The sequence below is a fragment of the Lontra canadensis genome, unplaced genomic scaffold, assembly GCF_010015895.1.
Source record: "Lontra canadensis isolate GAN:19392208 unplaced genomic scaffold, GSC_riverotter_1.0 scaffold16, whole genome shotgun sequence".
NCBI classification, from domain to species: Eukaryota; Metazoa; Chordata; class Mammalia; order Carnivora; family Mustelidae; genus Lontra; species Lontra canadensis.
In genome coordinates, this window is record NW_022631010.1 from 19940623 (window position 1) to 19955169 (window position 14547).

General features: G+C 43.9%; 1 protein-coding gene across 1 annotated transcript; it reads left to right on the forward strand.

The window, feature by feature from the left end:
• Positions 1–11265: 11265 nt before the first annotated feature.
• Positions 11266–13862, forward strand: LOC116868799 (cytochrome c homolog). The gene is given in 5 exon segments (XM_032859436.1): positions 11266–11548; positions 12883–12962; positions 12964–13081; positions 13298–13480; positions 13843–13862. Coding segments are annotated over 5 exon segments (684 nt in total).
• Positions 13863–14547: the final 685 nt, after the last annotated feature.

Genomic DNA, 14547 nt, shown 5'->3' on the forward strand with positions numbered 1-14547 from the left:
TGGAAATACAGTTTTTCATCCAAATTTATTAAGTTTTATGGGTTTTTGGAAATAATTCGTATGCCAAACTTCTCTCTCTCTCTCTTAAGATTTGTTTATTTATTTGAGAGAGAGGGCAGGGACAGGGCAGCAGGGAGCAAAGGGAAAGGGAGGATCCTAATATGCAGGACCCTGGGATCTTGACCTGAGTCAAAGGCACTCAATGGAGCTACCAGGCACCCCACCAGACTTTTCTAAGATGACAAAAAAGTATGACTTTCCATCTAAGTATGCTCAGACTGGAGGGTAGTGTGGTTATAAATTCTATGCTACATTATTTTAACAAACTACCTAGAAATACACTTTCTCATCCAAACTCATTCAAATCATTGGTTTTGGGGGGCACAAATTCTTCATCAAATTGTCCTCTCAAATGGACAAGAAACATGATTTTTAAAATCCAACTTCATATAAATGATGGAGCTTTGGGAAATAAGTCGTATGCCACATATTTGTCCCAGATACCCCGCTAATGTGATATTTTCATCTACATCTATTCAAATTTGGGGTCTTATTGAAACTAGGTCCTACATTGGATTTTTTTTCTAAATTATGCCAAACATGTGATTTCTGACCCAAATTCACTCAAATCTTGGTATCTTTTGGACATAAGTATTATGCAAGACACTTCTAAAAGACCTGGAAATGTGATTTTTCGCATTGGCTCAAATAGTTTTTTGGTGGTTTTTGTTTTTTTTTTTTTTTCCGGGGAGGACATAATTTCTATGCCAGATTGTCTTCCAGAGTGGTCTAAAAATGTGACATTTCATCCAAATGTCCTCAACTGGTAGGAGGTTTTTTTGGTAGGCCCTGTGCCAGGTTGTTCGTTGCCACATGCCATTTATGGCCATAAAATAATATTTTTTATTAAAATTTACTAATATCATGAGATTTATTAGATGTAAGTCCTGTGGCATATTTTCTTATAAAGTGGCCCTCAAACATATTTTTAAACCTAAATTCATTCCGGGGCACCTGGGTGGCTCAGTGGGTTAAAGCCTCTGCCTTCCACTCAGGTCATGATCCCAGGGTCCTGGGATCAAGTCTCACATCGGGCTCTCTGCTCGGCAGGGAGCCCGCTTCTCCGTCTCTCTCTGCCTGCCTCTGCCTACTTGTGATCTCTGTCAAATAAATAAATAAAATCTTTTAAAAAAAAAAACAAAAAACAAAAAACCTAAATTCATTCCAAAATGCAGGTTTTTTTTTCATAAAGTGGGTTCTTTAGATATGAGTCCCATGACAGTTTTTTTCTTCCAAAATGGTTTAGACTCTTTTTTTTTAATTAGTTTTATTATAGACTTTATTTATTTATTTGACGGAGAGAGAGATCACAAGTAGGCAGAGAAGCAGGCAGAAGGTGGGGGCAGCAGGCTCCCTGCTGAGCAGAGAGCCCGATGACAGCCTGATCCCAGGACCCTGAGACCATGACCTGAGCTGAAGGCAGAGGCTTTAACCCACTGAGCCACCCAGGCGCCCCCCCAAAATGGTTTATAAAGATGACTTCTCATTCAAATTTTCCCAAAATGTATTTTTGGACATAATCATATGCCATATTTTCCCTCCAAAATGGTGCAAAAATAAAATAGTTTATCCAAATCTCCTAAATCTTGGGAAGGTTTTGGACATGAATTCTTCACCATATATTTTCTAAAAAATTTTAAATCCATATTCAAATTGTGGCATTTTCTTGATATACATATTATGGCAATTTTTTCTTCAAAATGGTCCAGAAATATGATTTTTAAATTCGGATTATCCCAAAATTTAGATTATTTGGATATAAATCCTATGTCAGATTATTATTTGAAAATGGCCCAGAAATACAATTTTCTAATCAAAATTTTTATAAATCATAGATTTCTGCATTTTTTCTTACTCTTCGATAGTTTTCAAGTCCTAGCATAGTGAATTACTGTTTAGGTTAGGTATAAGGACTGGTGGACCAAAAAAAAAAAAAAAAAAAAAGTTTAACACACAAGTTTATACCATATTTCCCAATATAAATCATTCTCAGTATCTGAAAATGTCTTTACTAAGGGAGTTAGTATTTCTGAGTACATGTGAAGCTGAACATCTTTTATCCCAATGAGATTTCTTAAATGCTACTTACACATATCTGTTCTTTGTATTGAGGCTAGAGGGTTGTTCTTTGCTTTTTGTTTTCTAGAGCCTGGTGTTATTTCTTGTATTTTCACATTTCTTCAACAGCAATGAACACCTAGTTCATGAAAAGATTTATGTACTAAAAATAAACCAAGAATGTTTCGGGTTGTGAACATCCTATCATTTTTGTGAAATGAACACATTTTTATTTCTTTTTCAAATTTTTATTTAAATTCTAGTTAGTGAACATACCGTGCAGTACTGGTTTCAGGAGTAGAATTCAGCGATTCATCCCTTACATACAACAACACCCAGTACCCATCATAACAAGTGCCCTCTTTAATACCCATTACCCATGTAGCCCATTCCCTTCCCACCTCCCTCCATCAACCCTGTTTGTTCTCTATCAGTAAGGTCTCTTACAGTTTGCTTCCCTCTCTCCTTTTCTTTTTTTCCTCCTTCCCATATGTTCATCTGCTTTCTTTCTTAAATTCCACATATGAGTGAGATCATATGGTATTTGTCTTTCTCTGAATGACTTCTTTCACTTAGCCTAATACACTATGGCTCCATCCACGTCATCCCAAATGGCAAGATTCCATTCTTTTTTCACATCTTCTTTATCCATTCATCTGTCGATAGACATTTGGGCTCTTTCCATATTTTGGCAATTGTGGATAATGCTGCTATAAACATTTGGGTGCCTGCGCCCCCTTTGAATCTGTATTTTTGTATCCTTTGGGTAAATACCTAGTGGTAGAATTGCTGGGTCATAGGGTAGTTCTATTTTTAACTTTTTGAGGACCCTCCATTTCTGAGAGTACTGTGGCATTGTATCTTACCTGGTGAACCTGGAAAAGATTGACCCCATGGGCAAACCTTTAGTGAAACTAAGAAAAAATAAAAGAGAAAAGATGAAAATAATATCAAAGAGGGGACATTACTACTGGTCTCATGGAAATAAAAAGGAGTCTAAGGCAATATTATGAACAATCGGATGCTGTTCAACAAATTAGAAAACCCAGATGACAAGACCAAATTCTAGAAAAAGACAACCTACAAAGATTTACCTAAGAAGTGCAAAATCTGAACAGTTCTAAAATAAGAGATAAGGGGTGCCTGGGTGGCTCAGTGGATTAAAGCTTCTGCCTTCAGCTCAGGTCATGATCCCAGGGTCCTGGGATCGAGCCCCGCACCGGGCTTTCTGCTCAGCTGGGAGCCTGCTTCCTCCTCTCTCCCCTCTCTCTGCCTGCCTCTCTGCCTACTTGTGATCTCTGTCTGTCAAATAAATAAATAAAATCTTTAAAAAAATAAATAAATAAAATAAGAGATAAAATCAACACTTTCTTGAAGTCTGGCATGGATGTAAGAGGCTCAGAAGCACAGAGATGAACAGGGTTATTCAGGCCACTTCAGAGCACATGGATGGGATAACAGTAAGGAAGTCAGCTTTGCCCTGGGATAAGTTAAATTCCTTTACCTACTCAACAGTCTGGATTGGAGGAGTGAGCCTACCGGCCTGCTCCCTATCCATGCTCCTTGGAGCAAAGCCAGGAGAAGAACCGCCCAGCCCAGCCCAGCCCCACAGGCCCGGCATCGCCAGGAATGGGAGGAAGTGCCACACCTACCAACTCTGCTGGTCAGCCATTTATTAATACTGACCACCCAGAAAGCCCCAGCAGTCACCGAAGAAGATCAGCCATATTACATGTAACCTGTGTACGTGAGCACAATACCAATGGCAACAGAAGGCAAGCTGAGGACAAAGCAGGAGCTGACACCCCACAACCCCCACCCCCTCCCATGGGATGTATGTGGCATTCCTCAGGCACTCCTGGCTGCCCTTAAGGAAAAACCAAGTTGATTTACAGAGATTAGAATCCTGCAAGACAGGAATCTCCCCCCATTTACAAAAGGTTTAGCAATTTACAAGAACAAAGCCTTTCTACCAATGGCCTAGCTTCCAGAAGGGAATGTGGCTAGATTAAAAGTCCTTATCATCCATGGCCCTTTGACAGATACCTGAACCCGGCAAAGTGTAATGTTCCTCTAGGAAGCTCCCAGCTATCTTAATGTTAATGCCCTGCTAGAGGGAAAAAAAAACCTTAACTTGACAATCGCCAGGCCCCTGTGTATCCTGTGAGTCTTTAACAGATGAAAATCCTTTGGAAAACCTCCCTTTCTCTTACCTCCCCCAACCCCATAGTATATAATCAGCCACCCCTCACAGCCCGGGGCAGCCCCTCTTCCTGCCAGGGGCCCTGTCCCCTGTGCTTTAATAAACCACCTACTTATACCAAAGATGTCTCAAGAATTCCTTCTTGGTCGTCTGCTCCAGATCTACCCCACTGAACCTCATCTATATTCCAAAACCCCATCAGCACCACATCTGGCAGCCAAGCACACATATATTTGATTGTGTCCAAGTGGTTAAAGAGAATAAAAACCCTTCCAGTTGTTCCCTTGGGGAAAAGCTGGATCATTAGGAGGGTTCCATGGATGAAATGTTTACACACCATTCACATTCACAGTTTTCAGTAACTAGATTCCTGTATTGTGTGAATAATGAAACAGAGATAACAAATGGCATAACTTAACATACATTTTTGGCAAAAACTGGTGAGTTTATATCCACAGGAGGGGAGTGTAGCAGTTCAAATTCATATTTCCTTCGTAAACAAGGGATCTCTCCCTGAAACATCAGTAGGAGCCCTCACTGAGAAAGAAAAATGGAAAAATTAAGGCAATTAGTCTACTATTAAGGTAAATCCTAAATATCCCATAGAAAAGAAAGGGTGGGGGAGGGTAACTGAGGAGGGGAGAGAGAGGGGTGGGAGAGGAGGCAGAGGAGGAAGAGAAGGGGGAAAGGGAGGTGGAGGAAAGTTGGGGGGTGGGGAGGGAGGGAGAGGAGGAGGGAGGTGGTGAAAGTCAGGAAGAGTAGGAGAGGTGGAAAAGGGGGAGATGCAGATAAGGGGCAGCAGTAAGAAGGGAGGAGAAATTTAGGAGAGGGGGCAGTGAAGCTGAGTTTGCAATATTTAGCCAATTCCATGAAGACATCTAGGCCCAATCTGAGACTGCTTGACCAGGTTTGCATCCTAGTAAAAATCTTGCCCCACCCACCCCCCCATAAAGGATGTTTCAAGAAATGTATACAATTCTAGGCTTCTTTTGTCACTGGATGGTCAGATGCATTTAAGTACTTTCCCAGTAGAAACCACAAGTCTGTCTTGGGTCACCCCGGGCTATGGATTCCCACCACATGCAAATTCCCAGTTCTAGCTGATGGAACAAAAGGCCTTCAACTTAGCAGAAGGAAAGAAGCCAGTGGAACCCCCCTCGGAACCACCCTCCTGGCCCTTGCCATGTTCTCTTGAGCCCCCTCCTCCTTTCCTGGGACAAACACCCAGCAGTGTGCGGAGGCTGGTTCCTCCCTGGAAAGGCCAAAGACTGTGTATTTCTTTGTAAAATTAAAGCCTGAAAACATGGCTGCCCTTTTGTCCATGGCTTGGGGATCAAAAGAAGAGGAAGGATGAGTGGAGAAAGGACACTTTTTGCCTGTGTCTTTTATGTAAAGGAAACTCTAATGTAATTTACCTTCAAGGCCCCAAGGCCAGGACGCCTGGAGCTGGGGCTCTGGCTGCCACTTAGTGGGGCCCACCAGCCACAGGAGAAGGCACTTTCAGACTGGAGGATCCAGACTCCCAGTGTCCTCGTTGTGTGGAACTCAGAATACAGTGACCTCTAAATATTTCATCACATAGGACAGAAACTTCTAGAACACTGTGAACACCGCTAACTCATGGGTCACCTAGAAACCAGCCATAGTGAACACCATTTTATGTTAAAATGCTCTAGGTTATGGATAGCTTGAAGGGTCTCAGTTTGCAGAAGTCCTTAATGTTTTCGACTGAAAATCCTCACGTCATTTTTGGCACATCAGTTCAACAGTTTTTGGAGGAAAAGTTACCAGAATATTGCTATCACTTGATCAGGGCAGCTTTTTATTCCTATTATGGTAGCATACTGTTAAAATTCCTGTTCTCCATTAATGATTTATTGTGTAATACCCTTAAGTCTTTAAGAAAAAAATTTTTTTAATTTATTTATTTGAGAGAGAGAAAGAGTGCAAGCAGGAGGATTGGTAGGCAAGGGAGAGGGAGAAGCAGACTCCCCACGGAGCAGGGAGCCTGAAACGGATCTCTATCCCAGGACCTCGAGATCATGACTTGAGCCAAAGGTACATGCTTAACTGACTGAGCCACCCAGAAGCCCCAGGAAAACTATTTCAAAAAAACACAGCACATTGTGTTTGCCATCACCATAATTAAAACTAGAAACCAGGAATACCAATAGTCATTCCACGACACACAAAGATCTGAGGCTTAGCCCAAATATTTTTGGAACATCTGACAATTTAACACTCTGTTAGTGTTTTCCTTTCTCCGTTTCTAGTAAATCTGACCCATAAAAGTCTCCCTTTTCCAGCCACCCAAACCCGTTTAGATGACACTAGGCGGTGGTCTGTTAGGCAGCGGCTACACTGACCCAGACTCAGACTTCCCCTCCAGCGCTTGGATAAGCCCGTGGCTCCAAGTATTCCCAGGGACACCAGGGAATACTATGAGTTCTAAAAAAGCTGAGGAATGGAGACCTTCATTTCTTGTGTATCTGCTTTCTTCTCTTCTCTATAGCTTGTCATTGGCTCTGCTAGATCAGAGTTGGGCATACCCACATCCTGCACATGCTTTCAGGTTCTTCTCGGTGTTTGCAGGAAGCTGCATGCCCGTCCTCTGGCCCCAGTGTGAGTTGTAGGTGGCAGAGCCTGGAGCACAGGGAAGCCCATCCTCCTGAGGAGCGAAAGACAAAAGGGAAGCATTCTAAGCAGTCACCATCAGGGGCACCTTTGTGCAGACCCCTCCAGCAGCTCTGACAGAGTGTGGAGGGACACAAAGCCAGGGATGGGAACCTAGAGGAGGGCAGTTTCATCAGACTATAAGAGATGACCTTGACTAAGCCAGTGGTTGCAGGAAGAGGAGGAAAGGGAGCCAGGAACACTTTAGGAGACCCAGTCTGCAAGGCTTGGTAACTGGATGTGAACGGCAGGAAGGGGGAGCTGGGGCCAACTACCAGGCATCACACTTGGGCCCCTCGGGGGCTCCCAGCTGGGACAGGGAATAAGCAAGAGGGCAAGGTCTTGGGACCAGGGTTTACCCTGCTTCTGAACCCGATCCTTGAGCTAAGGGATAGAAATTGACAAGAGGGGGCGCCTGGCAGGCTCAGTTGGAAGAGGAAGCAGCTTTTGATCTCATGAGTTGTGAGTTGTGGTTCCACCTTGGGGTGTAGAGATTACTTAAAAATAAAATCTTTTTAAAAAGAGGGGGGATTGCCTGGCTGACCATTCTGCAGAGCCTTGGACTCTTGATCTCAGTGTTGTGAGTTTGAGCACAGCCTTGGGGATGGAGTCTACTTAAAAATAAAAATGAAAAAAGGAAGAAAGGGAAGGAAGGGAGGGAAGAGGGAAAGGGGGAGAGGGAAGAGGGAAGGGAAGAAAGGGAAGAAAGGAAAGAAGCCAAATAGGAGTTTTAGGCAAGGCTTTACTGGGGGCTTATGCTCCAGGACCCCGGGAGGAGAGGTCATGGAGAGTTTCTTAGACTTAAGATGGGAGGGGTATTTGAGTGACTCGGTCTGCCTTTGGCTCAGGTCATGATCCCAGAGTCCTGGGATCCAGCCCTCCATGGGACTCCCTGCTCAGCAGGAAGCCTGCTTCTCCCTCTCCCTCTGCCCCTGCTTTTATCCCTTCTCTCCTTGTTTCTGTCAAATAAATAAATAAGTCCTGAAAGAAAGAAGAAAGAAAGAGAGAGAGAGAGAAAGAAAGAAAGAAAGGAAAGAAAGAAACTGAGATGGGGAAAGGGTGAGTTTAAGCTTGTAGAGGTTTAAGCTTGTAGAGCTTCTTGGCTCTTTCCTACTTTGACAATATGCTTTCCATACATTGCCTGTCTCATTAGCATGTTAAATCTCCACCCCTGGACGTGACTTTTAACATTTAAAAGAGGGAAAGGTATGGGATGCCTAGGTGCCTCAGTGGGTTAAATCCTCTCCCTTCAGCTCAGGTCATGATCCCAGGGTCCTGGGATCCAGCCTCACAGCCTCGCATTGGGCTCTACGCGCAGCAGGGAGCCTACTTCCCCATCTCTCTCTGCCTGTCTCTCTGCCTACTTGTGATCTCTGTCAAATAAATAAATAAAATCTTTAAAAAAAATAAAAGAGGGAAAGGTAGCTTGTGGGTACTTCCAGTGCTCACTGTGCAGACTCCGACCCCAGCATGGGGTGGGGTGGGGTTCCACCCTGGTGCAGACTGGTTTGGTCCGCATCTCACTAGTTTTTTGCAGGGGCTGACTCTCTCTTTGAAACTGATGTCCTCTTTTCTGCATTCCTGTAAAATATATTGCTCAAGAAACACAGATTCATGAATTTTCTTTTAGGGATTTTTCACTTTACAGTATAGTCAGTCGCATCACTTCAAGGTTTGAGGAGGGGCCCCGAGTCCTGTTCCTATTCTATCACAACCCCAGGGACACAGCAGAGCAAGGGCAGCCTCGCTGTAAGGTGATTTCTCTCCAGAATTTACCAAAGACACCAGGTAGTTCAGTTTAATTTAATTGCAAAAAAACCCTGAAAATGTAGCTTTATGGGTTTCCCCATAATAACTGCATCCCCTTGATTTAGATACAGTACACGCACTTGACCCAAGGGGGTGAAATCAGGCAGCAGGTCTGGCATTGTGCTTGCCAGCAGCCTCCCTGGGGGGCTGGGGACGGAGCTCTCAGCTTCCTCCCAGGCCGAGAGTCACACCCTTGCTTGCACAAGGTGGCTGGCTACCACCTGGGGAGGGTAAGATGAGAGAAGACACTAACGAAACCATACAGTTGCGTGGTACCACTTACACGCCATTCTGTCGGCCGTGGAGAAACATGGGAACAGGAAGTTGGACGTGCCACCTGCCAACCAGGTCATCCGAAAGGCACGAACGTGAAAACCACTGTGCAGACTGCACTCCGTAGCTAAACGGGAAGTCGCGCCTCCTTACTGCAGAACTTTAAAAGTGATCTGTAAGAAGTTTGGGAAGGGACTTGAGTAACAGATTCCCGCTCATCTTCAGAGAGCCTCAGAGAGAGGCTTTCCATCTTGTGGTCTTGCCTTTTTTGGGTGCCCCCTTGGCCAGGTGTTATTAGAGAAGACATGGGGATTTGAAGAAAGAGAGACATGGTCAAAGCCACGGATGGTACCAGAAGTCTGAAAGGACAAAAAGGTGCCTGAGCCCGGCTGCAAGTTTACTTTGGACATCCTTCTCCAGGAGTGCCTCCAGATGCACCGGGCAGGGGACAGACATGGACTGGCACGTGTGTGCCTTAAATTCTCCATGTGTGCTACACCCGCTGTGTCTCCACGTGTCACTGCAGAAGCAACCGATTGGGAGTCACGCTTCACTCCACTCTTTCTGTCCCCAAAGAGCAGGCACATACTAATCGTTCACTGAATACCTTTTGATTGGAGAAGTTCAATTTCCCTGTAAAGCCAGACTCTGATTTTAAGGAATTTAAGAAAAAAGCAGGAGAAGCAGGTGAAATAAGAGATGCTTCCCAAGGTGTTTCTTGGTCTATGGAGTAAAAACAGGATATCATTTTTATAAGGAGATAGATTTCAATATATTATTGAACAAAAATATTTATGTAAAATAGTCTATGTGTAGAGAGATGTTTAGAAAACTATCTCTGGGGATGCCTGGGTGGCTCAGACTTTAGGTAAAGCATGGGACTCCTGATATCAGCTCAGGTCATGATCCCAGGGTTCTGGGATTGAGCCCCATGTCTGGCTCCCTGCTTAGTGGGGCTTGAGATTCTCTCCCTCTCCCTCTGCCCTTTCCTCTCCCCCCACACCCCACTCACATGTGCTCTCTCTAAAAGAAATAAATAAATCTTAAAGAAATAAAAGAAAATGGTATTATGCTAAGCTAGATAAGTCCATCAGAGAAAAATAATTATAATACCATCTCACTGATAAGAGGAATTTGAGAAGACAGAGGATCATAGGGGAAGGGAAGGAAAAATGAAACAAGATGAAATCAGAGAGGGAGACAAACTATAAGAGAATCTTAATCTCAGGAAACAAACTGAGGATTGCTGGAGGAGAGGGCCGTGGGAGGGATGGGGTGGCTGGGTGATGGATACTGGGGAGGGTATGTGCTATGGTGAGTGCTGTGAATTGTGTAAGACTGATGAATCACAGATCTGTTCCCCTGAAACAAATAATTATATGTTAATAAATATGTTATTATATGTTAATTAAAAAAGAAATAAAAGAAAACTATCTCTAGATGGTGGTATTTCATTTCATTTCATTCTTTATTTGAATTTTCTGCATTGTTTTAGTTTTTTTTTAACAACAAACACATAATGCTCAAAACAATTATTTCTATAAAAGAAATAGTAAATTACTCAGGCTGTCAACATTTCATGAGGCTTAAATATCAACCTTAACTATAAATGTGGCAAAAAGCAAAACATACAACATTACCTGTCTTAGAGCAACATATAAACCCACAAATCCAGGATATTATTTGGAATTTAAAATAATTATTTTGAAATTTTTAAGTTGTAAGAGTCAATACCTAAATATTTTATAGTCTACTGACATACATACTTCCATTTTTATCTACAAACTTACAGCAGAATTATCAGATTAAAAAAAAATAAGAACTGTGATTTTCAAACTTCACGGGCCAGACACCCAGCCAAGAAACTTTGCCCATACCAAAAAGCCACGCAATGTATTACATCAATAACTATTTTTGAGAACCTACCACACGCCAGAAACTGGAATTAGGCACCAGATGCAGCGCCCACGTACGTTCAGTGTCCCAGGGAGTTTGGGCATATGGCCAGGCCAGTTCACAACGGACTGGTCACTTCTGCTTGAGGGAGAAACAGAGGCTGTTGTGGTAGGTGGTGGAAGAACAGGAGGGGCAGCCATAGGTGCGCAGGCCCAGAGCTGAGAGAGCATGCCCAGGGAACTTTTTAGTCCCAGGTATGGGAGTGAGGAGCAGCAAGGGGAGAGGCCGGGGCGATGACTGCAGCCACTAATCCAGGAGTCACCTGCCAACGTGGGGAGGGCATTTGGATTCTCATGAGAACAACTATGGGCTACCTGGAGAAAGGCAGGACACAAGGCAGGACAGGAGGAAGAAGGCTACAAGGGGCCCACAGCCAGTGGATGGGGGCCTGTGCAAGGCGCCGGGTTGGGACCCCGGAGCCTGGCATCCTAGCAGGTGCAGTGTGGGGGTCCCGGCCACAGGTGCAGCTGGAGGCTCAAGAACAACGGGCAGGCGTGGCCTCTATGGGCGCCGGAGGCGGGTGTGATAGAGAGCCAAGCCGAAGTGTCCGAAAGCCTGCCATGCCCAAGTCAAAGTCTCCAGGAAAGAGAACAAGATGCAGGGAGTGAAATGATAAATTCACTGACTTGCCCCTAACTCCTTCCAAGAGGAAAGAAAGTGCATAGTGATGGGCCATGCATAGAGGAGGGAGCTGTAGAACACAGTAACTCCCAAATGGCACAACCTGAAAGTTATAGGACTTCCAGCCTGAGAAATAACCCAAGCAGCAGAAGGCGCTCCCAGCCGCATCCAGGGCAGGCAGAGATTTCTGTCTCTGTCTGTGTAACTCCTGTTTGAAGGAGAAGAAAGAATATAGTCCTGGGACATCCAAGGGAAAACAAACAATAAATTAAAGCAGTGTGTTCGTCAGGGTTCTCCAGAGAAACAGAGCCAATAGTACAGGGTGGGAGGGAGAGAGCTTGATGGTAAGAAATAGGCTCATGCTCTTATGAAGGCTGAGAATCCTCATGACATCCATCTGCAAGCTGGAGGTCCAGGAAAGCCAGTGACATAGTTCCAGTTTGAGTCCAAAGCCCTGAGAACCAGGAGCACCAACAGTGGAAGTCCCAGTCCAAGGGTAGGAGAAGACTAATGTCCCAGCTCAATAGTCAAGTGGGCAGTGAATTCTCCCTTCCTCCATCTTTTTGTTCTATCCAGCCCTCAACAGATTGGGTGATGCCCACTACATCAGGGAGAACCATCTGCTTCACTCAGTGCACCATCTCAAATGCTAGTCTCATCCAGACACACCCAGAAATAATGTTTCACCAAATATCCAGGCACTCCATGATCCAGTCGGATTGACCCATGAAATTAACCACTCTAGACGGCTTCTCCAAAGACAGGCATGGTGGCTGGAGGCGGGTGCCAGGAGGGCTAAAGTGAGGAAAATGGAAAAACATGTGTGAAGCTACATTTCTCTGTGAACGTTGGTAGAGTCTTGGCCGATCTCAGATTCTGCCTAACTCACTCCAGTGAGTGGGTGCCCTGGACACACAGGGACAGTTAGGAAATGGGGATGGACGTAGACGGAAGGAGAGCCTGGGGTTGCTTGTCTTGGTGAGAAGTGGATTGTCGTGGGCAGGCAGTCTGAGATGGGAGAGCACCTGAGAGCTCAATGGGCATCTGTGATTTTTTTTTTTTTTCTGATTACTATCTAAAGATAACACTGTGGAAAGGTGGAAAGAGAAGAGAGGAATCAGGTGAATTAAATTAAATTTCTTTAATGTGAGGAGCCAGATCCAGATATATGTGTAGTATAAACGCTTATTTTAAAAAGGCTAATAAGTGTTAGAGAGCGGGACGTCCAGCTTGCGATCAGGCACCTTCACTTCGCGCGCGACGAAAGAGCGATTTAAAAAAGGGTGATGTTGAGAAGGGCAAGAAGATTTTTTGTTCAGAAGTGTGCCCAGTGCCATGCCGTGGAAAAGGGAGGCAAGCACAAGACTGGGCCAAATCTCCATGGTTTATTTGGCCGAAAGACAGGCCAGGCCCCTGGATTTTCTTTCTTTTTTTTTTTTTTAAGATTTCATTTATTTGACAGAGAGAGATCACAAGTAGGCAGAGAGAGAGAGAGAGGAGGAAGCAGGCTCCCTGCCCAGCAGAGAGCCCGATGCGGGACTCGATCCCAGGACCTTGAGATCGTGACCTAAGCTGAAGGCAGAGGCTTAACCCACTGAGCCACCCAGGCAACCCCCAGGCTCCTGGATTTTCTTACATGGATGCCAACAAGAATAAAGAATAAAGGCATCACCTGGGGAGAGGAGACGCTGATGGGAGTATTTGGAGAATCCCAAGAAGTACATCCTTGGACAGAAATGATCTTCACTGGCATTAAGAAGACAGGGGAAAGAACAGACTTGATTGCTTACCTCAAAAAATCTACTAAGGGGGCGCCTGGGTGGCTCAGTGGGTTAAGCCGCTGCCTTCGGCTCAGGTCATGATCTCAGGGTCCTGGGATCGAGTCCCGCATCGGGCTCTCTGCTCAGCAGGGAGCCTGCTTCTCTCTCTCTCTCTCTCTCTCTGCCTGCCTCTGTGTCTACTTGTGATCTCTCTCTGTCAAATAAATAAATAAAATCTTTCAAAAAAAAAATCTACTAAGGAGTAATCGTTGGCCATTGCCTTATTTATTGCAAAACAAAAATGTCTCGTGACTTTTTTAGGTGTTCAGATGATCTCATACACCAGAATTCAGATCATGAATGGCTGATAGACTATTTCTTTTGGACAGTCCTGATTTAAATAAGTTGGGCTTGTGGTTAAATGAATAGGATCAGCTTTTGAACCTTGATGGTAATTCTGGTTCAGCAAGCACTGTCAGTTTTCCCCTTCTAAAAATATGGCCGGAATTGATTAGTAATGTTCAGCTTTTCACAGAGGTGGTAAATGCCATCTCTAAACTTATAGGAGACTGGTTTTGTATTTAGATTTATATAACTGGTTATATTCATATATTTAAATACTGAGGAAATCCCTTCACTGTCTCAGAACCAAGACTCAGCTGTGTTTCAGGTTGTGTTCATTAGCCTGATAAAGGCAAGGGTTGAAGATAAGCTGGCAGTGTCCACTTTTTTTCCTTAACTATGCCAATTTAATTAAAATTCCCTGCATTTAAAAAATAAATAAATAAATAAAAATTCCTGCATCTAAAATGTTGCCTCTTGCTTAATGAAAGACATTTTAGTGTGGTTTATGTATAATATTAAATAAAGAGTATTTAACACTTTTCATCTAAAAACAAAAAAGCTAGTAAGTGTTGATATCTCTTTTTTTAAAAAGATTTATTTATTTATTTGAGAGTGATCATGAGTGGGAGGGGCAGAGAGAGAAGGAGAGAGAGAATCTGTGAGCCCAGAGCCTGTCACAGGACAAGCCGAAACCAAGAGACCCTCAACACACTGTGCTACCCAGGTGCCCCGATATTTAACTCTTAATACTTTATTGATACATACTTTTAAAACATTTATGTATTTATC